The following is a 26,012-nucleotide window of genomic DNA, read 5'->3' as shown; positions in this document are numbered from 1 at the left end:
GCAGATGGGTCGCAGCCCGTGGATGCGGGCGTCTGGACTCACTTGACCAGCCCATCTCAGTATTAGGAATTACTTTAAAATCTCCACCCCACACAGTTGCCCCAGGTCCCAGCGCCTTGGCCAGCCTCCCATTCCACCGCAAAGAATTGGGGGTCATCCATATAAGGACCATAGGCAGAGATAATCTTGAATGACTCCTGAAAGCAAAAAATATCTGCCCTGTGTGTCGCACTAAACTTTGCCCATGCGTCAGGCCAACCCCTTTCTTATGAGGATCGCCACTCCAGTCCCATAATTGGAATAGGGAACAACATACTTTTCCCCAATCCACACAGATTGCAGCGGAGTAATAGTCCCTTCCGTGAGGTGAAGTTGCTGTAGTAAGCAAATATCTATTGGGTTCCGCTTTAGGTATGCAAATAGTTGCAGCGTCTTGCAGTGATCATTAACGCCACAGAGAGCGATGTCAATGTTTCACAATGAACACAGTGGATAAGCCTTCCCCAAAGAGATCACAAAGCATAGTTTCAACATAATCTTCCATTTTAGTAATGTTTGTGGATTCTGTGACGCCAGTAATCCGAGATTGTTGCGCCTTGATCACTTCCAGCACTCTACCCATTTTCAGTAGTTGCTCCCTGGAATCCGTCTGCATAATGTGCATCCAACTCGCGGTGCTCCAAATAGTCAATGCGATCCTCATGCTTGTCCACTCGCTGTTTGACCTGATTAAGCGGCTTGTGAGGATATCCAGCTTTGTGTCTATGGTCTTGAGGCTTGAGCTTACATTTACCAGGATTTCTTTTATATCAATATCCTGTTGTGGGTCCACCTCAGAGCACTCGGGAGATGCCACAGAGTGTGACCCCCGATCCCCTTGTCTTGTTAGTTGCCTACTTTCAAACTGAAGTTTTGATTGGTTTTGTTTTTCTAAATTGATATAAAGTAATGCCAGTCCAATATGATTTGAAAAAGAAACTGGTGTGAGAGAGGGACAGTTTCTGAATCAATCAATGGGACTCAAGGCAGGCTGCACAATCCGGCATGCAGCGCCTCACAGCAATAAGTTAAGAGCCTGCCACACCCTGAGCCAGGTCCGCACTCAGTGGACACGAGCAGGCCTCGATCCAAAGCTCCACCAGAAAAGGAAGAATCCAATGGCGAACAACCATAGCATTAACCAATTCACGGCCAATGGGGACCATGCAACACCATTGCAACTTTGCAAAAGGGCTCAAATACTCCCATATTTGGTCTGGTAGGCCTCAGTGGTGGTGCAGCTCTAGTTCCCGAGCGGGAGTCCCCCCTTCCCCCAATGCCACAACCTGTAAATGATGACAGCAATCTCCAGAGAGCTCTATCTCTCCCCGGGTCTGTCCCAGCCTCAACGAATCACGACAGGCCGATCCTAAGCCGTGCCACCCAGCAAGTGGCCCCTCCGCGATGGCTTCTCTGTTACAGTTCTCACATCAACGCAACTCCGGAGTTCAGCCCCGCGGCACAGGCCTAGCTGCGTCGTCAGCCGGCCCTCGCACGCACTCATCTAGCGCAGCTGCCAAGAGCCTGCGGTGCCATCCAAAGTACCCCCACTGCATAGGCATAAATCAGGGCCCACTATTTTTGCCCGGTAAGCGGGTACTCAGCCCATGCTGGATTATAGGCTCGGCCGGCAGAGCCCTTCTAAAGAGCGGCCATTACACAGCCCGATCAAGAGCCCGGCCAAACTCCGCTAGACTAACGGTTTTTAAAGTAAAAAAAAGGCTTTATTTTAGCCGTCTTCTTCATAAAACTGCTTCTGCTTCAATAGGAATCACAGGGGAAAGTAAGCTTCCCCCTATTTTTTTTTCTTTTCATAATCTCCCATTTTCCTGCTCTAAAATGTTGGCATGCATGCAAATTGTATAATAGATAATATGACCTGACGTACACACTCATTTGCTCTTACGGCTTTTGCACATCCTTGGGTAAACCAGCTAGCAGGCCAAATAGCAGTCCTGTGAGTTTGTAATAAACATATTTTTCATAAGGTATATTGATCAAAAATCTCACTTTTGAAACTTCTTTACCAGCCAGCTTTCTGCTCCATTCGACCTTTAAGCGCAGATTCACAGTTGGTAAAGTGACAGCAGTGTTGTCGACATTTTATGTTGCCTAAAACTTTAATATTGCCTTATTTTGTCGTTAATTCAAAAGAAAAAAAGTTGAAAAAAGGTCGACCAACAAGCAACAATGTACTATTACTACCCAGATTATATTCACTATGCGCACCCTGGCTATTTTTGTACCGCACTCTCCCAGTGTAGCTGGCTGCTTCCAGAGTAAGTCTTGACCTCTTCATCGGCCTGCACCAAGATCCTGCCCAAATATAAAATTTTTCAGATTATCTGAAGGGTTAACTTCTGTCTTGACAGAGTGGCCGAAGGGAGAAACAGTCTCATTGTGACTCTCCATGGAGCAGGACTACTAGAGTTCTCCTTTAGGTATTGGCGTCTGAAATTACCCCCTTAACCCACTCTTTGTCACAACCATTCCCTTAAAATCCCCTTTCTGAAAATACTTTCTGTCTGATTGGATGTAGATGTCGCACACACCAGCCAACTCGATCCACAAACGCATTTGTCTACATCGTTTTGCTCACAGACTTATTTCTGCCACGACCCATGGGCTCTTTAGCATCATTATGACTTAAACATTCAGTTAAATCATCAATCCCCCTATATTCTTTCATCCTAAAGTCTGTCTCATAGATCCAGCATCAAAAGGTGCACACAGTTCTTGCTTTCATGAGGTAACTGCTTAAAGACTCACTCACTAAAAGTCAAGTGGTGCTTTCATCATGACCATTTGATCATGGCAAATTGAAAGTCCCCATCTGTTGTGGAGCCATCCTACCACACTTCCTTTGTATCCTGAACACAGTCTGTTTTGTAGAAACTAGTGTGGTAGCATTTCTTCTAAAGCTTTTTTTTGTTCAATAAGTAATACCAATGAATAATGATTTCATTGTTGGATCCAATACACAAAGGCTGAATAAGCATTATTCTAGTTGAAACAAGTTTAATATGACGTATAGAAAAGACTTTATTAACATTTTAGTTAGTCCACATTTTTATGAAAACTCTATCTTGGTTAATATGGATGCTTTTCTGATTCGTTAACGACATTCATTTTACTCCTTTATTCTACCCTTCCCATCTCGTCCCCTTTTGCATCTATTCTCCCCACAGGCTTTGCAGTCGATAAGACCGATTGATCTAATAGTTTTTTGCCTACTGCTTGAATACAAAGATCTAAATGAACTTTCTAGTGCTCCTAACTGTTGTAAGTTTCTCAAGGCCCATCCACTGTGGTTTGGTTGCTGGGCCTGCTTCTAGATATTAGTGCAATGTTATTATTAAAATATTTTATATTAGATTGTCTCGGGATGGAGGTGGCATGGAAAAGGCTTTCTTAAAATGGGCTACTGCTTATGTACTTTAATGTGACATGCGAATGTCTGATTAGCCAAATAAGTTGTTACTTCCCATCACACCATGAAGAGACTGCGTTTTTCCTAATTTGTTATGCAAGTATTTCATATAAGAAACCCTTGATTCTGAGCATGAGTCCGATTATTTTCCCTTAATCAGATAAGATCTGTTTGACTTTGTGTCTCATTTGGGACTATGACTAATTTCTTATTTTGACTACTCTCTATAACTTGCATTAAGGCCTTCATGGCATTTTTCTGTACTGCTTGATTTTGAAATTCTGTATTAAAACCCTTGAACTTTTATCTGATCTGGAACTCAGTTGTTGAGTGGTCCCAGTTATTGTTTTTGCTATTAATGTCAGGACGACTGCCTTTTATATGCAGGATCAAATCGGGGACAACAGTCTGAGTAATATTTGGAGGTAATTTGCATTTTGGGGTGTCCAGAATATTGGGGTATTGTTCTGCTCCCACACCAGTTTGCAACAGAAACTTGTAACTGATTTGAATTTTGCCCGAAATTCTTTTTTTGTTCTTGTACATACAATAAGTGTGCATTTTCTGCTATATGACTGAGGGGCGATGTAATAGAAAGACCTTTTTGGAATCTGAAAACATATATTTTAAGCTTGTCTGATCTAGGACTTCAGACACTCCGTTTCTGTAGTAGAGGGTTGTCTTTGATTCTCTAGGTGCATTCTTAGTTCTACAAGTCTAACCTTTTAAAATCGTTGAACACAATATCTAGCACCAGTGTGCTACATTTGTTTGACTAGCACTGTCAGCACTTCTTTAGTTGAACAGTTGCACTTCTTACAACGTTTTGTAACTCTCCCTTCATTAACTAGTGCATGCAGAAAACAAATCAAAATGAGTGTCTCCAAAATCCATAAATATGGGAAAGTAACTTGATTTACTACCAGAATATAGAGTTTTTAATAATAACCTACAAAAATATTTGTCAGAACATACCATATATAATCCAAATAAGTATATATGTTGGTGTAAATTGATTATTCTTAACTCCTCGTGTATGCACCATAAAGCTAGGAATATCTTCAAGGGGCTTAAATGTGGAATTAAGAATATATTAAGTATCCATTCCATGCTGATATACTTGCCATTGACATTCTGGAATCAGTGTTTTCTTAGAGCAAACGTTTTGGTATATTATTCCTGCATAATACATATTGCAAATTAGAATGAATTCGCTTTTAGTTCAAAATGTGGCAAACTAACTTGGCAACCTCAGAATACATCCTGAATCTATGCAGTTAAGAGATTAGGTTTTCACACAGTACCATCTTTTCACTTGCAGGATTTGTTTGGTGTGAGCATGGTGGTCCCTTTACTGAGCCATCACATAAAGTCCCTTGGAGTCAGTCCAACAGCTGCTGGAGTGATAGGTGAGTAGAGTGTGTAGATGACTCATAGAATAACATATGTGAATGTTCGGTACTTTGATCTTGTGAGAGGAGATCTGGTTACTACAGGTACCATGCTGAAGTCATGACTCAAAAGCGACAAGGCACTCGTCCTGACAAACGCCTGGTTTTGGTTACAAAGTCTCACGATGAGCGGAGAAATACACTGTTCTTACATGGGTGCCTTTAATAAAAACCTCTTCAGCACAGGTACTTTACTGTCACAAAAATAGCCAACTCGGCCAGAAGTTTCGTTATTGTCGCTTTAACAAATTCGTTCAAGTGAGTGCAGGGTTTTTATTTTTCTGATAGCAAAATCACTGGGCGTAAACGAGCAATTGCTTTTTAGGTCCAGCAATGACACCATTTGCGGTTTTTGTTCCCAATTCTTTAAAATATACTTGATGTGTGCTCTTGCTCCGCTCAGAAGAATAATGCTCTCTCAACTTATACTGTTGGTTGTTTTGGAGAATTGTTCGGTCAGCATGTAAAAAGTACCCTCAGACTTTTAGGCATATTAAATTATTTATCTCACACATGCAATACCACTGCCATTAGCAGTGCTACCAATGCCTCGAATACAGACAACACAAAAGCAATACCATATTATCACCACCAAGCCAAAGACACAGCACCCTGGCTGCAGAGCTCTTGATTGAGCCCAGAAGGGGCCCCTCCACATGCCTTGCAGGGAGGCCCACTCAAGGTTCGTTACACTAGTGTGGTACTCGTTCCAGAGTCCGGACTCAAGGAATCTGAAGGACTTTCCACTGGATCAGGCATTATGTAAGTGAGGTACAGAGAGTGGTGAAACGGATCATAATCTGAGACGGCTTCCTGGATAATAGGGAGAAATCTAGAAAGGTAGTATTTTTTGACTCTTGAGATAATAGGCTTGATTAACCAGGCAGAGGACCTTGAACTGGATGAACTGCTTGACTGGCAGCGAATGTGGCAACTGGCGTGCTTTGGATAAGTGGCCCTATGACCTTGGTGCCTGTCCTGTTCCTAAGGAGGTAGTCCGTAACTTGGGTTTTTACATGGACAATCAATTGTCCATGAGGGCCCAGGTTAATCATGTGGTCAGTTCCTGTTTCGGAATGATGCGTACACTGCGGAGAGTCTTTAAGTGGATCCCCTGGAAGCAAGAAAACCGTTGCTTCAGGGTTTGATTACCAACCGAATGGACTACGGAAATGCACTTTTGCTATCCATAAATGAATCCTTTTTAAATAAACTCCAGACGTTACAAAATATTGCGGCCAAGTTGATTTTGAATCTCCCTCAACGAACTTCCTCTGCCCCATGTCTTAGAGCTCTGCACTGGCTCCCAGTGAGAAAGCGCATTCTCTTCAAGGTTTTATGCCTTACCCATAAATATCTGTATGGGAACAAACCGCAATACTGGTCCAGAAAACTCTGTTGGTACAAGCCCCAGAGGGTATTGCGGTCAAGTACTAAGTCCCTGCTCATTCCTTTTAGAATTTATACCACTAGGCAGGGTGGTAGATCTTTTTCTTACTTAGCTCCGCCTTCTTGGAACAAGTTGCCGGTCGACTTGCGGTCCATCCCCGTTCTAGGGTGTTTTCAAAATAAACTCAAAACCTGGTTATTCGATCAGTAATCTTGTTCTGTCTTTTTTCCCTCTCCGCTTCCAGCTGCTGCAAGCGCCATGAGACTCTTTGGAGTGATATGTTTGCGCTATAGAAGTGTTGATGACTTGACTTGACTTAAGTGATCGAATTTGCGAATACTAGCCACGGGGCATATCACCATGTTTTGTATCCTCTCCAGCTACGCAATTGGAAAACAAATACAAATGAGGTACAGGGCATTGCTTTAGTCCAGCTGAGATCAGTTGATTGAGCTGCAGACCCTTCAACTCTGGAAGATGGACAGGTTTTTCTGAGGTCTTTCACTGCCAGAATATGAGTTTTGCAATAGAGGTGCTAGTCAAACCAGATGTTTTTCATGCATTTGGAACTGGACAGACGAAAGCTCTCAGAAATGAAGACCAAATATCCTCTGAGCAGGATAATTTGCTGTCACCAAAGAATACAATTTGAGTTTTGTCACCATTCAGCTACAAAACATATTATTGTAGGGAGGGCGAGGAGCCCTATGGAATTTCGATCAACAAAGACCATTCTTTCTAGCTGAAAGGGAGCAGTGAGACTGGACCTGGTTATGATGTCGGGTGGATCGCTCCCGACAGACTGTCGGTGGCGGTCCGTCCTACATCGTAGGCTGCGGTCTGACCGATGCATAATGATGCGGTCGCTCGTAGCACAGCGGGCGGAGGGACGGCTGTCTGACAAGCTCAAGGAGCCTGTTGGTTCATCGTCGGAGCGTAATCCCTACAATGGGGTTGGTGTCTACAGAGGCACCACCGTAGGGAACTCGACCATTTCCCCTCTGTCTTTACATGGCGGCCTGGCCGCCATGTGAAGGCAGATGGAATGGGACTTTGGGGGCCCCTAGCAGAGCCCCATCCCCGGTGGGCCTCCGCTATGGGCCCAAAGTAGGGGGGGGGCACATGTGGTGCCTCCTCAATCATCCATGCACCATGTGAACTGCCCTTTTCCCCTGCGGCTTGTACTGCAGCCCTTTTCTAGGCCTGTAGCACAAGCTGCAATAGAAAAGAGCAGTTTTCTGACCGCCTGCATGATGTTCACATTTTAATCGAGCAGGTGGAACCGCCGACATATAGTTGGTCAGACACCTGCCTGATGAAATCCGACCACCATCGTAATGAGGCCCACTTGTTAATACATCCATATCTCAAAGAAGTGAGTCTGTTTAAGGCAGATTCTCTAAATCTGGTTGTCTTGTGGCGATTGAGTAATATAGAATGGTGTAGTGTATCACAAGCAGACAGGTCTAACAGCAAGAGGCCATCAGAGGCCCCATTGTCCGTCGTATGATACATAAAATCAGTAGCCAAGATTGTTCAGAGTCCTTGTGCGTGAAGTTAATGCAAGAGCATTAGGCTGGGCTCACTAAAGTAATAGAATCATGAATTAGTAGGGGACGGTGTGCTACCTTTGCAATCTTGTGTGCCATTATCAATCGTCCCTTAAACATCCAACTTATCATTAGTAAGAATGCAAAAAGGGCACAGTCTTTTCTGTTTGCACCAATTCTATATAAATATCCCCTGAATAGTCCCATTTTATTCCTATTTAAGATATTATTATTCCAATTGACATGCTGTGTTCTTGCTCCGTTTCATATGACTGTGTATTTCTTCAATGAGTTTAGATAGTAAAACCCATGAAATGCAGAGGTGCCCCATATTCGGGCATGTGTGCTAATATACCATTCTCCTCCCAGCTTCTCCTCCCAGCTCCCCTTGTCCATTTTGCTTCTTCCACTCCCACGCCCACCGTGCCATGTTGCTTCTTCCCATACCACCCAACCCCCATTGTCTGTGTTGCTTCTTCCCTTTTGCACCCCCTGTCTGTGTTTCTTCTTCCCCCTCCCATCACCATGGTCACTCTTGCTTCTCCACTTCCTGCCCTTTCTAGTCCATGTTGCTTCTTCCCCTCCCACCCCCTTTTCTGTGGTAAATAAAATATACCGGACTGAATTTCATACGGGATCTTAAATAAAGTAAAATAGCTCAAAATAACAAGAGGCAGAATCCGTGGTATAAGAGGTTTTCTAATGGGCTTTATTCCATTCAAAATGGCCGACTCGAGTCGCGGCCTTCAGGTTCCGTCACCACGAGGGTTCAGGAAGTGAAGTACAATAATTCATTGACAGACATGTATTTTTATAATAAGTGCATTACAATGAAACGAATGTAAAAGGCGTAACATTTGATAAGAAAAATGACGTGACAGTGACATAATCGAAACTAGGCGTAACAAGGAATAAAAGAAACATGATTGGTTTGTATTATCAGACATAGGTGGATCTATAAGATAATACTTGGCATAGATGCGCGCGCAGCAGCATGACGTGTAATTGACGTGCAACTAGGGGGTGAAGGGGACTTGACATTTAGCTCTACATGTGGAGACGAGAAGTCTGGGGGGTCAAGTCAACCTAATCCCAAATCATATCTACCATCCTATGTTTGGAGAACTATGTTATCCACAAGGAAGGACTCTCGGACAGAATCTATTCTATACTAACTGTGTGTGCGTGTACAAGCGTCTAAGTGTCTATATGAGATGCGAGGGGCAGAAAACTTTCCATGGCAGCAGGACTATGAATCACTTGCAGGAGGACGGAAAGGCTGAGTCCTCGCTTGTGAGCTAAAGGAAATGTTTACCTAAATCACTAGACAGGAATGCATCGGCTGAAGAGCAAAATAGATAATTCGAAGGTGAAATACAACTTCTTGGCAGGCAGGCGAAAACTGGCCGAGGCAGACATCGTTAGCTGCACAGGGAGTAGGACAAAGTTCATGGATACAGATGCGAGCTCAAGCTGAAGCTGTCAGAGACAGAGAGCAGGGAAAGGCTTTGAGGACAGAATCGGGCCTACTTGCCTGAACTGTAAAAATGGAGTAACTTAGCCATATAAAGTCGGTGGCCTTTCATATTTAGGAATCGAATATCCAGCCCATTAATGGCGGATCTGACAGAGAACATGTCGACGGAAGACACACATATGTTTGCGTCTTAGAAACTGGAACTGGAGGGAACATACATGTACTTGTAACATGCATATAGAACCGTTGGGGTCCAAGATAGGGGACATAACTGATCAGGAAAATCCACATTTCCACATTCCCTCCTTGTCCCCTTCTTGCCCTTCAAGAGACATCAATCTTCATCATTCCATCGATTTGCTCATGGAGCATCATTTCTTCTTCCTTCTTCTTCCGGTATTTTGAACGAGAACTGTGATATGGAATGCACGATGTGGCACACAGACCACAAATCGCTGGTCCACATTGTAGACATAGACAGCAACTGAATAGTATGAGAAGGCCAATACCTAGGAAGGATAGAACTCTCCATCCCCAGGCTGATATCACACTCCAAAACCACCCGGACCACGTCCAAGTGCCTGGATTCTCGTGTATCTGGCTTACAATCTTATGAAGGCGTGTTATAGCTTTATATACAGATGGCGAATTTTCTGGTATGAATATGCAGCAGCTGGATCCGATGACCCTGCAAGCTCCGCCCCTATCGGCCAGGATGACGTCAAGGACAAGACGATTCTGGAGAACAACAATTCTCATCACTGATTGTTCCTCTGTCAGATTGCCTAGGGCGGCTATAGTCTCGTTTACTACAGCTTCAAGAGTCTTGGTGAGTCTGCGTATCAGCTTACTATTTGATATAGTACCTATATAGGGAAAGATACCTTTATTGAAATCTACATATTTGTCCCATGCTGTCTCAGTATAATCGACAACTGGGAGATCTCTTCGCTCTCTATTGTGTACTAAATGAACATTTCGATAATAATCAGGGGGAGCTAGGAAAACAGGTGGCAAAAGGAATGCTATGTAACAGGTACCATCCCAATCTAGAGGCAGACGCATATATGCCGTCTGGCCACATATGAAGTAAGAATGGCGAGAAGCTCTAAATGAAGATTTACCTTGATCACTATATTCTACTATAGTAACGCATTGGCTATGGCCCATATGTATGGAACCAACTTTTCTCACACATAATTCACCCTTAACTGGAAATACTGACATAGTGGGCAGAATTAGTTCAACTTCGGATTTGACATTCAAAATCATAAGATTAGGCGTAAAATTACCTAATTTATACACTTCATTTTCTAAATCAGTTCCTGTTCTACTGGGGTGACCCTCCTTATTGGGGTAACAGACTTTGAATAAAACTATATTCAGATTTCCCCATATCCAGTGTTGTTGATAAACTGCTGTGTCTGGGTCTATGGAATTTAATAAACTAAACCATGCTCCACAGGAGCCATTGTGTGTGAACGGATGTGGAAAGAAAGGCAGAACTCCTTTGTTATTCTGATAGGGAGGAAGTCGGCCACACACCCAACAATTGGTGGCATTACTAGTCTGATGGGAATGATGTAACATACTAATGAATGTGTTATTACGCAGCGCAAGTCTATAGGACAACTCATGTGGGGGTAGGTCACTAAAAGAATGTTCATCAGTTATATTGAAAGCACGTTTAGAAACAGGATAATACATATGCAACAATATACTTGCAGTAACTATTAAAAAACTCAAGAAAAACAAAATTAATAAAGTCACAATACAGTGGCTACGCAGTGATTTACAATAAGCATGTCGTTTCATTATGATTCTGGACTCTACATGATTCAGACCTAAGGGATACATGTCGGGACAGATTCAACCGCTTCACCTTGGAGAGGACTTAAACAATCAAATCGTCCGACAGTTTAGATCTGGACCTGAGTTTCTGTTTATAGAGTTCGGTGCTACTGGCCTCAGCCAAAGGTAGCTTTGAGTCAATGGGGGAAGACACACGGGAAGTACTGTCTGTGTCAGGAGGAAGTCCATTAAATTTTTTTATATGGGTGGAATGCACCCATCCTTTTCTTCCTTCGATCTTCACAGCTGTTCTGGTCGTCAGCAGGACCAACTTAGGAAGCCTCCACCTTGGCTCCAATTGGGTTTTCCGATCAAAATTCCTGACGAGAACATAATCACCGGGAATTACATCATGAGGTTTCACCTCGGTGTTGTCGGGAAAAGCTGCGACTACCTGTGAATGACAAGATTGTAGTGCAGACATCAAGGAAGCCAGGTAATCTGTCAGCATATTACAGTCAACATCAGTTATTTTACGGGGTATAGGCGTCCCCCACATATTCGGTGGCCTACCAAAGATCACCTCATAAGGCGATAGCCCTGTTCGAGAGTGTGCTACCATCCTCATGTAGAATAGCGCAACTGGTAAGGCTACTATCCAGTCCACACCTTTTTCCTGACATATTTTAGACAATCTGATTTTTAAAAGTTGATTATGTCGTTCCACGAGACCTGCTGCCTCGGGGTGTCGGACACAGTGGAATTTCCACTGATATCCCAACAAAAGTGAGACATATTTCATTAATTCGGATGAGAAAGGCTGACCGTTATCTGAATATACAACACGTGGTAAACCGTACCGTGGGAAGAATTCTCGAACTAGCTGCTTGGCAGTAGTCGAGGCAGTGTAATCTGATACGGGATACGCCTCTGTCCAACGGGAGAGAGCGCAGACAACTACGAGAACATATTTGAATCCTCGACAACGTTCCATCTGAATATAATCCATCTGGAGGACTTCAAAAGGATGGTCAGGAGGCTGAAATCCACCCTGCTCTACGGAAACACTCTTTCCTGGATTAAACTGACAACATATCATACAGGTACGAACTTTTTGTTTAGCTGCTGCTCGTAAATGTTTATTGAACCAAATGTGCTGAATGCTGTCTAGCATAGCCTTCTCTCCTAAATGTGCTGGACTGTGAACTGTAGCTATAATGGCTTGAACCATGGAATCAGGGAGAAACCATACAGATTTCTCCTTCGTCATCCATCCTTGATCTGTCTGTATCCCTCCTAGTTCAGTCCACTTCTTTATTTCTTCTGCTGTGGCATGTGTCTGTATGTCAATTACGTCAAGTGCGGGATCCTTAATTGTCATACACTGTGTTGGTGTCTGAACTATTGGCTTTGTCATGTCTAATGTGCGATTCTGAGCAGTCTGTTTAGCTGTTTTGTCAGCTAAATCATTGCCTTGAGAAATGGTATCAGTAACCTTCGTGTGTGCTTTACATTTCATAATCGATATAGCAGTGGGTAGATGTATTGCGTCTAACAAAGCATGAATGAGGGGTCCGTGCTGAATGTGGGCACCATGGGAGGTTAAATAACCTCTCTCTCGCCACAGCACGCCGAAGTCGTGTACAACTCCGAATGCATAACGTGAGTCAGTGTATACATTAACTTTCTTATTTGTGGCTTGAATACAGGCTTGTGTTAGAGCAATAAGTTCTGCTGCTTGGGCTGACAAAGTATCTATACAATGTGTCTCAATAACTTCAGTGTCTGTTGTGACTGCATACGCGGCCACTAAATCTCCTGTACTTGTTCTCATGCACGATCCGTCTACATACAACGTCAGATCTGGATCTAACAATGGAACGTCTGTCAAGTCTTGTCTAGGTTTCGTCTTTATTTCAATGATTTCAACACAATCATGAGCTAGTGGGTCTGTTCCAATTACAGGTAATAGTGTAGCAGGATTCAATGTATTACACCGTCGGATCTCTATGTGTGGTTGAAACAATGTCAGTTCATAACCGGTAAGTCTTGCTATGGTCAAGTGTTGTGTTTGCGTTCGGTTCACAAGAACCTCTACTGCATGTGGTACTTGTACTGTCAATGGGTGTCCTAATACTATGGCATCGCTTTGTCTGATTGCTAAAGCTGTCGCTGCCACTGATTTCAGGCATGCAGGCAAAGCCTGAGCTACGGGATCTAATGTACTGGAAAAATAAGCACATGGCTTGCGTGATCCTGCTTGATCCTGAGTGAGTACTGACAAGGCAGTACCTTCGCGTTCTGTAACAAAAAGTGTAAAATGTTTGCTATAACATGGCGTTGCTAAAACAGGTGCTTGACATAAAGCTTTCTTTAAGCTTTCAAAAGCTTGTGTATGTTCCTGAGTCCAAGGGAGAACAGTCGATGTGGCTGCCTCCTGTGTGGTTAACTGAATGAGTGGTTTTGCTAGAAATGCGTACTGAGGGATCCACTGCCTACAATATGAAGTGAGGCCTATGAAAGCCCGCACCTCCTTCTGTGTCTGGGGTATTGACATGTTAGCAATTAACTGAATGCGATCTGGTGTAAGCTGCCTTCCCTCCTTGGACAGCGAGTGACCAAGATAAATAACTCGCTGAACACAGAATTGCAGCTTAGAAGGGGACACCTTGTGCCCCTTGTCGGCTAGGAAATGTAAAACTGTCAGAGAAGCCTTTTCACATTCTGGCTCGCTTCTTGCGGTGATCAGCAGATCATCGACATATTGAAGCAGTGCCGTATTGACTGGCATGTGGATACTGTCAAGTTCTCGTTTCAGTGCTTGGCTGTAGATGCTGGGGCTTTCTGTAAATCCTTGGGGAGCGCGTGAGAATTTAAAGCTGCGCCCATTTAAACTGAATCCGAACAAGTATTGGCTTTCCGGATCTATTGGGACGCTGAAAAAGGCATTCTTGAGATCGATTACAGTAAAGAATGTTGCTTCGGAATCAATTGCTGTCAACAATGATGATATATCAGGGACCACAGGGAATTGTGGTACAATACACTTGTTTAGTTCACGCAAATCAATAACCAATCGGTATACTGGTGGGGCAGTAGGGTCAGTTCGTTTAAGAATCGGAATTATCGGTGAATTACATACATTGGAGTCTGTTTCTATAACTACTCCCTGGGCAATCAGCTCATCAATGATTTTCAGCAAAGCCACTACAGCATCATGCGGTAACTTGTATTGTCGCATTCGTGGTAGTACCACTCCTGCTTTCAATGTAACTCGATAGGGTGTAATGTTCATGCAGCCAACATCCGTAGGGCCTTGTGCCCATAGATGTACTGGTAAAGTCTGTAGTCGGGGATCCATGTCTCTAGACACATAGTGACCTTTAAAATCACGTAAAAACAACCTTACTCCTTCCGGAGAACAACATATTATGGCTCCTAGTGCTTTCAGAGTTTTAATTCCTAACAGATTTTCTGGGCATGATTTAGTAAGCAATAAATCTGTAGTTCGTGTCAAAGGTCCTATCGTAAGTGGTAGAGGCTGTGATACTTCATTAACAATAGGTTTTCCCGAAAAACCAAGGGAAACATTTTGAGAGCCTGAGAGGGGTGCCCCTGGAACTTCACTACGTTTTATAGTTGTTCGACTTGCCCCTGTATCGAGTAAGAATTTTCTATCTTGACCTAATAATTCACTATGTACATAAGGTCCTTCTTGATCTACAGGAATCTCGATAAGCGGTAAGTCGACTTCCCTCTCTAGGCTGGTTCATGCGTAGCGCTGATATTCAGGGTATTCATACTGTGCAGTCTGATACATTTGTCGTGTTGTGGTTTGTGTGGCAGTAGCAGGCAACGGTGGTGCAGCTGGCACAAACTGTATGGGTTGCTGTGAGGCTGGCATGGACTGTTGCTGAACTGGCATGGACTGTCCATGCTGCATAGCTCCTTGTTCATTCTGATCTTGTCTAACTAATCGTGGTCTCTCTTTTGCAATACCTGTAGCTATATTACGTTTCAGGACTGGACAATCATGTACATAATGGCCTAGTTGTTTACAGTAATTGCAGGTTCCTTTTACAGGAACTGCAGAATCACCAGAATGTGTCACACCCTTTTTGTGACCATCTGCTGGTACTGTCTGAGAAACTAGCATTTTCATTTTTGTATCCTTCATGCGTCTATGCTCGTGTTCTTGTTCATCCCTAATTCTATTGTGATGATACTGTAACATTTGTAGCATTTGCGACGGAGTGTTACTTTGCCAGGTACTCTCGAATTTCAATATTCTATTCTTCACTGGAGGCAATGCATTTTCCACCAATTTTGTCACAAATAAATGTGGATATGAGTCACTACTTGCTTTTATACCACTATTTATACCAAAACATCTTTCAAATCGAGCATAATAGTCGCTTGTGTCTTCATCTTGCTTTTGTTTGCAGGCTGTGATTGCACCCCAATCTTCCTTTTTTGTAGTTAATAAACGTGGCAGTACCTGTACTAGTAAACCTGGTAACAGTTTAACTTTATCCCCGAGCCCCGAACCTGCAGTTCGGCCCCTTTCTTCCTCTGCTAATGCTGTCCAGTCTATCTTTTGGTCTCCTACTTCCCACTCTTTTTCTTTCAGTTTTTCATAAATGCCAGCAGGCAAAAGCACCTTTAATATCGTCATAATATCAGGAAAGGTGTACTCTCCCATCAGTAACATGTCTTTAATTTCTCGGTGGAAACCCGCTGGGTCTTTGTCATGACTAGGTACTACTTTCTTCATTTCTAATAATTCCATTTTTGATATGGGTGTGTAAACAAATACACGGTGAAACTCATTGTCTTCGCCTTTTATTGGGTGCACTTCTCGTAAAGGATTTTGTCTATCCATATAGTACGGCGTTCTTTCTCTGTGGGGCAGCGAGAGAGAATCCGGACTTACAAAAAGGACATACTGTTTACGTGACACTAATATCTCTTTAATTAGCTTGTTACTAGAACCTCTCCATCTGTTTGTGAGTAGTTCCGTTAATATATCAGGTAAAGGACCAGGGTCAGCATGTTGGCACTTATATAATATGAGGAGTTGCTGAATCATATAGATTCCAGCTAAGCGTTGTTCATCTGTACTGAGATTGAGAAACGTGTGTGCTACGGTCTCATCACCGTATTTTTCAGGACTGTCAATCCAGTGAACGGCTGATCTGGCTAATTCTTGCTCATCCATGGAATCGAGGAGGTGGTAACCCCTTCGTTCTCGTAGTATCTTATCTGCGGCTTGAAACGAATGTTCAGGAGACTTCAGATTTATTACAGGCGTCGGATACGTTCTGCTGTTTTTTGGGCATACAGAATGTATTGGATCAGGAAAACATCTAGTATTTTCACAGGATCTTCCTCTGCCTACATAGGCTATGGTCTCTGACTGTCTTGCGGAATTCCCTGATTCGGACACTTCATCTTGCTCAAACTCGTCTGTTCCCAATCTTTCTTCATGAATACGCTCTATTTCTTTACGGATTTTTCGGCACATGGCTATTATACAATTTTGCTTATCGTGTCTCCCTTCTGATATATTCTGACTCCATCTTGTAAGAATAAGCATTGCATTCGGGTCTACCCCCGGACGATCTTGATTTCTGATCATACAGTTTATGAGGAAACGTAACAGTTCCCCCTGTATCTCTACTTTCTGGAATTCCATAGCTCTGTTAATACATCCTGGATCTCGTCCTGTTTGAACAAAATGATATATGTTGTCTAGATGCGTAGTCATCCCTGGTAACCTCGCTAAATACTCTGCGGCTCGCCTGATACGTAATGATGCCAGGACCATTTCGTCCTCTTTACCAACCACCGGGTCATATCTACAATTTACAAGGAGTTCTTTAAGCGTACGTTCACTTACGAATTTAGGTGTACGTGAATGCGCTGACTCTTGAAAAACAAGTTTATTTATTCTAGGTGGTGTAAAAGTACTGCTAGCACCTCCCGTGGCCCTATCTGGGGCGTCGGGTGTGAATGGGTTCGTTGAACGTGACACAGCAACTATGGGTGTCGATACCTCTGTAGAGTCGACTGCGGAGACAGATGCGGAAACAGATGTGCTTGCCGACGCTTGTGTCGGAACTTGCTGTTGCACGGGGACAGATACCTGATCCTGACGTTGAACCCCTCCGCCAGACGGTCTATGTGGTGCGGCGTTAGCATACTCGGGAGCTGCGTCATCTAGATATGAGGAAAGAAAAACATCTTCTGCGGTTCTGGGAAGCCCCTTTGGATGTACCTTAATTGGAAATAATGGGGGTGGCAAGTCTTTTGGTATCTCTGGAGCAGCCTTAGGTAATCCTTCGGCTAGTAGGGGATACATACCATTCATAAGAGCATTTCTTTGTCTATTTACTTGTTCTGATCTCACTCGGATACCTTCCTCAATTAATAGATTTTCTTGAACTTTATTTGAACTTTCTTTACTCCTCTCTTCTTGTCTACGTGCTTTTTCTGTTCGTCTATGAGATTCTTTACGCCATAACTCAACAGCGTCTTTCTGTGACTGTCTGACCTTTCTTTTCCATAACTCTTCCTCCACTTTCATGATGCACTCTGCATCCCAGGTTCCCGCTATGGGCCACCTTTGACTTTCCGGTAATCCCTTGGTATAATCTACCCATAGATCAAGAAACAATATGGCATCTAAGCCATGTTTATGGTACATGAAATGCCCTGGAGTGTCCCTAGGAGGAATAGGAACTGCTTCTTCAAGCACCCCTTTTCTGGTAGTAATCTGTCTTAACTTCGAGAAGAGCGGCATATTTACAACTGATCTGATACTTACTCTTGAATTTTCTTAATACGAAAAACACAATAAATGAACAGTGAACAATGAACAGTCATTCATACCACAATATGCAAGACATTTCTGAATACTTTAAACATTAAACATTAAACATTATAACAATGATCGACAATGATGACAGTCTGCCTAACTAATCACCACGCTGAATTCTTGACAATAACTGAATACTTCGGAATACTTGATATACTGCTAAACAGTACATATACACTGCTAAACAGTGCAGACCGGATTTGTGTACCCAAATCCGTCTTGACCGGCACAACCTATGTGCGCGTCAACACGCCTCCCCGGCGATGGTACTCACCGAGTAGCTCCTTGAAACGGAAGGCCTCAGAGAATGGACAGGACTCGATACGGACAGCGGACCCTCTGGACATCGGGATTTCGGAAAACCTGGTGGGCCTCTGTATACCTCGGATCTTGCTCTCTCAGCTAGGCTCTGGTCGGGATACTTCGCACTTCTCACCGCCTCGTCTGGGTTGATCGCAGCCTCAGTCGCCCCCGCTTGACCGGAGGGAGCTTACAGGAAATCCTGCTGGTACGCGTTTATGGTCCGTCCAGCTGTGGCAGGAGACCGGGCCTGCAACGCACCGCCGGCGCGTGAGATGAGAAAGTGTCCCTATTCGGGCGCCATTCTGTGGTAAATAAAATATACCGGACTGAATTTCATACGGGATCTTAAATAAAGTAAAATAGCTCAAAATAACAAGAGGCAGAATCCGTGGTATAAGAGGTTTTCTAATGGGCTTTATTCCATTCAAAATGGCCGACTCGAGTCGCGGCCTTCAGGTTCCGTCACCACGAGGGTTCAGGAAGTGAAGTACAATAATTCATTGACAGACATGTATTTTTATAATAAGTGCATTACAATGAAACGAATGTAAAAGGCGTAACATTTGATAAGAAAAATGACGTGACAGTGACATAATCGAAACTAGGCGTAACAAGGAATAAAAGAAACATGATTGGTTTGTATTATCAGACATAGGTGGATCTATAAGATAATACTTGGCATAGATGCGCGCGCAGCAGCATGACGTGTAATTGACGTGCAACTAGGGGGTGAAGGGGACTTGACATTTAGCTCTACATGTGGAGACGAGAAGTCTGGGGGGTCAAGTCAACCTAATCCCAAATCATATCTACCATCCTATGTTTGGAGAACTATGTTATCCACAAGGAAGGACTCTCGGACAGAATCTATTCTATACTAACTGTGTGTGCGTGTACAAGCGTCTAAGTGTCTATATGAGATGCGAGGGGCAGAAAACTTTCCATGGCAGCAGGACTATGAATCACTTGCAGGAGGACGGAAAGGCTGAGTCCTCGCTTGTGAGCTAAAGGAAATGTTTACCTAAATCACTAGACAGGAATGCATCGGCTGAAGAGCAAAATAGATAATTCGAAGGTGAAATACAACTTCTTGGCAGGCAGGCGAAAACTGGCCGAGGCAGACATCGTTAGCTGCACAGGGAGTAGGACAAAGTTCATGGATACAGATGCGAGCTCAAGCTGAAGCTGTCAGAGACAGAGAGCAGGGAAAGGCTTTGAGGACAGAATCGGGCCTACTTGCCTGAACTGTAAAAATGGAGTAACTTAGCCATATAAAGTCGGTGGCCTTTCATATTTAGGAATCGAATATCCAGCCCATTAATGGCGGATCTGACAGAGAACATGTCGACGGAAGACACACATATGTTTGCGTCTTAGAAACTGGAACTGGAGGGAACATACATGTACTTGTAACATGCATATAGAACCGTTGGGGTCCAAGATAGGGGACATAACTGATCAGGAAAATCCACATTTCCACACTTCCACCCCATCCATGTCGCTTCTTCCCTCTCCCACCCCATTCATGTTGCTTCTTACCCCTCCCACGCCCCTTCTCCATGTTGCTTCCTCCCCCTGCAACCCCTCTTGTCCATATTACTTCTTCCCCTAACGTTGTCCGTGTTGCCCATCTGCCACCCACCATAAGAACCAAAAATGCTATGACTCCGCCAGCGTTGGCTGTGTCATAGTGCTTTTTGTTGTCCCATTGCTCTTTTCTTCCCACTCTCCCTCCTGTTGTCTGCGTTGCCCATCCACGCCCACCATAAGAAAAAGAAGTATTGGCAAAGTCTTTAGGTTTCGCCTATTCGAGAGCTGTTGGCTTTGCCAATGTATTTTAGCCATGTTGTACAGTAGAGTGGAGTAGAGTGGTGAAGAGCATAGTTCCCTCTAATCTGCGTCCCTTAGAGGGTGCACACTTCTAGATTTCCGTTGGCGCAGAGATGTACAGTCAGCGCTCACTACAAAGGATTCCACTGCATTTATTTAATGCTTCATTGGAGCCTTTGAAGATCTGCTGATGGTGATGAAGCTGCGCTGCTAAATGCATTTTTAAAGATGTGTGTTTGTCTTTATACATGCTAATAGAGGACGTTTAGACACCTGAAGGACAGTCGTGAGCAGCAGCAGGAGAGCATCCCTAAAGCTTTCCCCGCAGCCTTGTCTGCCATGTCTGTCTGGTCAGCTAGCCTCTGAGAACAACAAGGCGAAACGTGGAGGTTTCATCCACTGCTCAGTGTTCAAGTTATTGAGCAAGTGGGTGAGCAGTTGAATATGGGAATGGAGAAGTATGTGATCAAAGCAGTGAGTGACTGGACACTCAATTGGTGAGTGATTGGGATTTGTACACTTGCTATTGGATAGCAGGTGTGCACATTAGTGAGCGAATAAGCAAGTAAAAAATCAATGAAAGGGTGAAACAGCAAATAAATGAGTGTCAAAGCAAATGAGAGTGTGGATGTTAGTAAGAAACTGAACAATTATGCAAGTGATTGGGGTGAGTGAAGGAGTGAGCAAATAAGTGACTGAGCACATGATATTTGCTTGATGAGTTTGAGTTTACAGGTTTGTAAATAAGCAAGTAAGTTAGTGAAGCATAAAATGATGACTTCCTCATAGCCTAAACCAATCAGTAACTAAGGAGTAACTTTAATGCATGTTATCTACCTCTAAATGAAGTTAAAAGTCAGGGATGGTTCAATACTAAATGCACACGAGCATACACCAACCTAAAGAATGAGTTACATAGGCAGCCCAGAATTTCTAATAAGGTTAGGCAGTCACAAATGGATTATAGGCTGGCCCTTAAGAAAAGAAGATGTGCTGTGAGAAGGGAAGCCTGGGAATTCCTTCATAGTGCAGCACAACAGAAAGATAGTGATGCCTTTTGGAGAGCAGTGAAAACGCAGTTTTTACAACCTGCGGGTGGTCCTTCAATAGAAATCGCCATACCTGAGGAGTCCTGGATCAGACACTTTTCAAAGGTGTATAATGGGCAGGGAAACCTCAATTTACCAGTTAGTGATATGTTAGTGGATAATATCGATAAAGAAGACTTGCAGTTTACGCTGGAGGAAGTGGAGAGAGCTCTTGTCTGTGAGCCAGGGAGGTAGGGCTCCAGGCCCTGACGCAGTACCAGTGGACCTGTTCAAGTCAAATATCGCTCTTTGGGGGCCAATAATAACCCAGTTTATTAACACCAGTTGTTTGGCTTCAATGCCAAAGACCTGGGTGGAATCTATTATCGTTCCAATTTTTAAAAAAGGGGACCGTAATGATCCTGGGTGTTAAAGACCCATTTCGTTATTGGATTCCATGGTAAACGTAGCCAGGCGAGTCATTTTGGAACGCCTGCAAGCATGGGCAGATGACGGCCTGGTGCTATCAGATATACAGTATGGCTTTCGAGAGGGTCTGGGGACAATCAAACAGAATTTGAATCTGGCCATATTAGTGGGGAAATACACAAGAGTAAAGAAGGGAAGTTTGTTTCTGGCATTTGTGGACCTTACGGCGGCCTTCGACTCTGTAAGGCTTGGCAGATTGTGGGAGGTTCTTGAGACTGCGGGGGTCAACCCTCACATTATTCTTTTTTTAAGGCGTCTGTATAACTGCGCAACGGCGAGTGTGCGTTTTGGATTGGGTGGCGAGCGTACAACTGCCTTTCCCATTAGAAGGGGGGGGTCAGGCAAGGTTGTGTGCTGGCCCCCTTTCTTTTTAATCTTTATATTAATTGACTGGATCAAGCTTTGCTTAGGAATAGTCAAGATTTCCCTTTAGTGTGTGGACGATCTATACCTGCTCTCCTCTATGCGGACGATGCAGTATTAACGTCTAGAACACAAATTGGTCTCCAGAGGGTCCGAGATAGTTTTACTGATTTTAAGAAGGACCTAGGTCTCTCTATTAATATATCAAAGACTTTTATTATGAGTTGTGGTCATGGGAGTCAGAGGTCAAGAGGCATGTGTGTGGACGGGCAGAAGTTAGCCCTGACAAAGAGTTTTTCATACCTCTGCATTTTATTTAATCAAGTCGATTCATGGGCTCAAGCCATATCTGCGAAAAAACTGGTGTGAATTAAGACAACAGCTACCCTCGCTTCTTTTTCCAAGAAGCTAGGTAGGAAACCACCAGGAGAGCTCATTCAAATGTGTAAAGCCAAATGCACTACTACTTCAATGTACCGGGCGGGAGTTAAGGGTTTTACTGCTACCCACCCGATACGAGTTGTGGAAAACTACTTTTTAAGATATATTTTATCGGTTCCAGCTAGTACTCCTTCTTATGCCTTCCACGATGAGCTGGGCCTTCCTTTCATCTCCGACCTTATAAAACTGGAACCTATCCTCCTGTGGCACAGGATTTGGTCAAAAGAGCAGACGAAGTTAAACAGGGAGATTCTACAGGATTGCCTCAAATTGTAAGGGGTTTTAAGGATTCCTTGGGCTAGGTATATGCGTGATTTTAGGAAAGATCTTGGGCACCGAGAATATTTTGCTGACCCTAGGTCTATGCAGGCAACTACCAGAAAGGATCGAAGAAAAGAGGGTCTCCAGTTATTGATTACAATAAGAATGTCAGGGAAGATTTTAAACAACATCAGTTAATTTTAACCACTTCACACATGGAACCATACTTAACATTTGTATCTGGTGGTTTTGACAGGCGGTTATTAACCAGATTTTGCCTGGACAATGTCCACAGACTCGTGACCGTTCGTAAAATTAATGACTGGTCACGAAAACTGCAATCATGTCCGTGCGATAATTATTCTAACCAGTCCACTATTCATCTAGTTTTATTTTGTAAATTTTATACAGTGTTAAGGAAAGCATGGATTCTTCCACTTTTAAAACATCAGGGGCCGAGGCAATGCCGCCCGGCATTAATTAAACTTCAGTTCTTAGAGAATGAACATATAGCCTGGTGCTTAGCAATGTTCTTGAAGAAGGCACTTCATCAAAGGAAAAGTATTATAATTGATGGATTATAACTGAATGGGGATCTGCCTCTTCTTAGATGGTTTTATCTTGGTCGCATTAGCTTTATCCTGATTTTTAAATATCGTTATTTGATTCTGGTTTTTCGATTGTGTGTGATTTTATGAAAATATTGTGTTTTCTTTTTTTTTATGTGCTTTTATGTTTGTTACAAAATGCAGTTGAATAAAGCTTTCCTTGACTTGACTTGACCTCTAAATGATAGCTGGTTCATTTGTCTAGTTTCACATCACTCGGTTGCCCACACAAACTAGAAAAGTGTGCATGCAAACATTCTGTTGCCGCACATAAGGAAGAATAATTAGCGGGAACATTAGCTTAGAGTGGAGTGGAGTGGAGCAGTGTGGGGTGGGGTGGAGTGGTGTAGAGTGGGTTGTTGTAGGGTAGACTGGAGTGGCATGGAACAGAGTCTTGTAGAGTGGAGTGGCATGGCATAGAATTGTGTGGAGTAGAGTGGCATACATAGAGTGGACTAGATTGGCTTGGAGTGGTGCGGAGTAGAGTGGCATGAGTGGCACTATATTGAGTGGCATAGACTAGAGTGGAGTAAAGTGGTACAGAGTGGCATACAGTGCAGTGGCGTAGAGTTCAGTTGTGTGGAGTGTTGCAGAGTAGACTAGAGTGGCACATAGAGTGTAGGAGGGCAAAGTGCATGGACGTAGAGTGTAGTGGCCTAGAGGATGCAGTCAAAGGCCTACGTCAGAGCCTCAGTTCAAAGTCTACAGGGTCCTTGATCTCTGAAAAGGAGCCACTCATAGTTTTTTTCATTGTTTCTCAGAGGCACACCTTGGTGAGCACTGTATTTCGGAGAAAGTAGAAAAATTAAGTGGAAACCATATTTTACATGGTAAATGATATTTGGTAGACAAGAAATCATGTTGCAGCGTTCATTTGGAAGGCACAAAATCACAGTCCCACTTGACAGTACAAGGAAATGCGTATTCTGTGTCACAACGACGGACCTATTTGCTGTCATAGATGAGCTGATTTGCTTAAATTGTTGAGCAGGGGGGTTTTAGGAAAAAGAAGCAACATGGAAGGGGGGCGGGTGGGAGGGAATAGAAGCTATATGGATGGGAATATGGGAGACAGAACGAAAACATATGGTGTGCTTGAACCACCCCACAAAAAAGTATCTCCAAAAATGAAGATTGGAAGAACACAAGTACTTGGTCCATGCTCCAGAAGAGGGCCAAACACAAAAAGCCCACTGAATGCAAACAAAATGTCTTGCAGAGATCGCACATGCATTGTCTAGGCGAAACCTAAACACCACAGTGACACAGCCAGCCCTGGCCACGTCATGAAGCTTTTAAAAGAAATAACTTTTGACCATTCTGCACAGCAACCACATTGCTCTAGAACATGGCTAAAATACATTGGTAAAGCCAGTAGTCTTTGCCAATGTTTAATTAAAACCATCAGTGCTCTGCATACTGGGGCATTTAGTGCTTTGAGTATACTATCACTAGTCCTGTAATCCATTGTGCTGTTGACGTAAAAGCCAAGGTTGACTGTGACCTTAATTACAATTAACCAGTTTGCTTTTATGAAGCAGTGGCATGCTGTACAATAGTTTAATCTATGCTATGTTTTCCAAGTTTTTACTAGATAGGCTAAATTTTACAAAGTTAGGGGGAAATCAGTGTTTGATTTAACCTGAATGCTGTGGTGTAACCTTACACTATTCTAAAGCTTACATTGCATTGGTCACAATTTAACATCTCTCTCTCTTTAATTGGTCAGACGTTTATACTTTGTTAAAAACCTGAGGAAAGTCATGTATAATTCAAATCGTCTGGTCTCAAATACTTTTCAATCTTATCGATGTACCTTTTTCCAAATTTGCCCTTAGGTTCTCTTTATGGAATTTTGCAGCTTTTCTCCAGTACCTTGGTGGTAAGTTCTTGTATATTTATCAGTAATTTGAGTTATGCTTTGTCTTTAATTGAATGGTTACTAGGTGAATTGAGACTGATCAGGGCTTCTAAAGACATCTGTAAGCAGACTGCTGCCTCTTAATTGTTTAATTTAGGCGACCATTGTATGAGTTGACCGTTACCTCAGTTACTTGCTGTTGGCTGAAGAAAGATTCAGCTCTCGCTGGCAGCAGAATACATGCGCATTGATTACACCTTGCACAAATTCATCCTAGCTGCCAAGTATCAAATCTGCGTATATGTGAAATTTTAAGGTTTGCAAGTGTTCTTACATATGACGTTTCAGTGGCTTATGTATGACAGTTTTCATGACAATTTATCACTGGCTGTAATTCTTTTTAAAACTTTGCCAGCTTCTTAATTCATAAAGCTGGAAGAATGAAAAACAAGTATTGACAAAGCCATTATGTCTGGCCTGTGCTATGGAGGTGAACACAGATACGCACAAACACACACAAACTATTTTTGCCTAGGATCTGTGCATCCTTTCTCCTTTTGTGCCCTGCATGACAGCAGCACCGCAAACCTGTCGAACTGAAAAAAGAGAACGTGTAAATAATCCCAGCGAATTTGAAGACTGCCGTTTGCATGTAATAGGTTGTGTCCTCCGGACAGTCAGAAAGAAGGGTAGGTTCCTGCGCCACACACCCCGACCATCCACCAGAATTACTGCCCAGCACTGTCTCTGTCCTCTGTCTGGACCCAAGGTGCACTTTACTCCTAGCTGGAGGGTTGGTACTTCAGAATCCTTCTGGTCGACT

General features: G+C 43.3%; 1 protein-coding gene across 4 annotated transcripts in view; it reads left to right on the top strand.

The window, feature by feature from the left end:
- Nucleotides 1–26,012, top strand: part of SLC67A2 (solute carrier family 67 member 2) — a 114,826-nt gene that overhangs the window by 28,074 nt on the left and 60,740 nt on the right. For all 4 annotated transcript variants that reach the window (XR_014967833.1, XM_085622599.1, XM_085622600.1 and 1 more), the window contains exons 2-3: nt 4,791–4,878; nt 25,167–25,210. Coding sequence is in view for 3 of the 4 variants with exons in the window: in XM_085622599.1 (XP_085478725.1) it covers nt 4,791–4,878; nt 25,167–25,210 (132 nt within the window). In the remaining variant the exon portion in view is untranslated. The remainder of the gene's footprint in view (nt 1–4,790; nt 4,879–25,166; nt 25,211–26,012) is intronic.

Source organism: Triturus cristatus, chromosome 8 (assembly GCF_964204655.1).
Source record: "Triturus cristatus chromosome 8, aTriCri1.1, whole genome shotgun sequence".
Taxonomy (NCBI): domain Eukaryota; kingdom Metazoa; phylum Chordata; class Amphibia; order Caudata; family Salamandridae; genus Triturus; species Triturus cristatus.
Note: the sequence above shows the minus strand (reverse complement) of the source record. Positions and strands in the feature narration are given on the sequence as shown.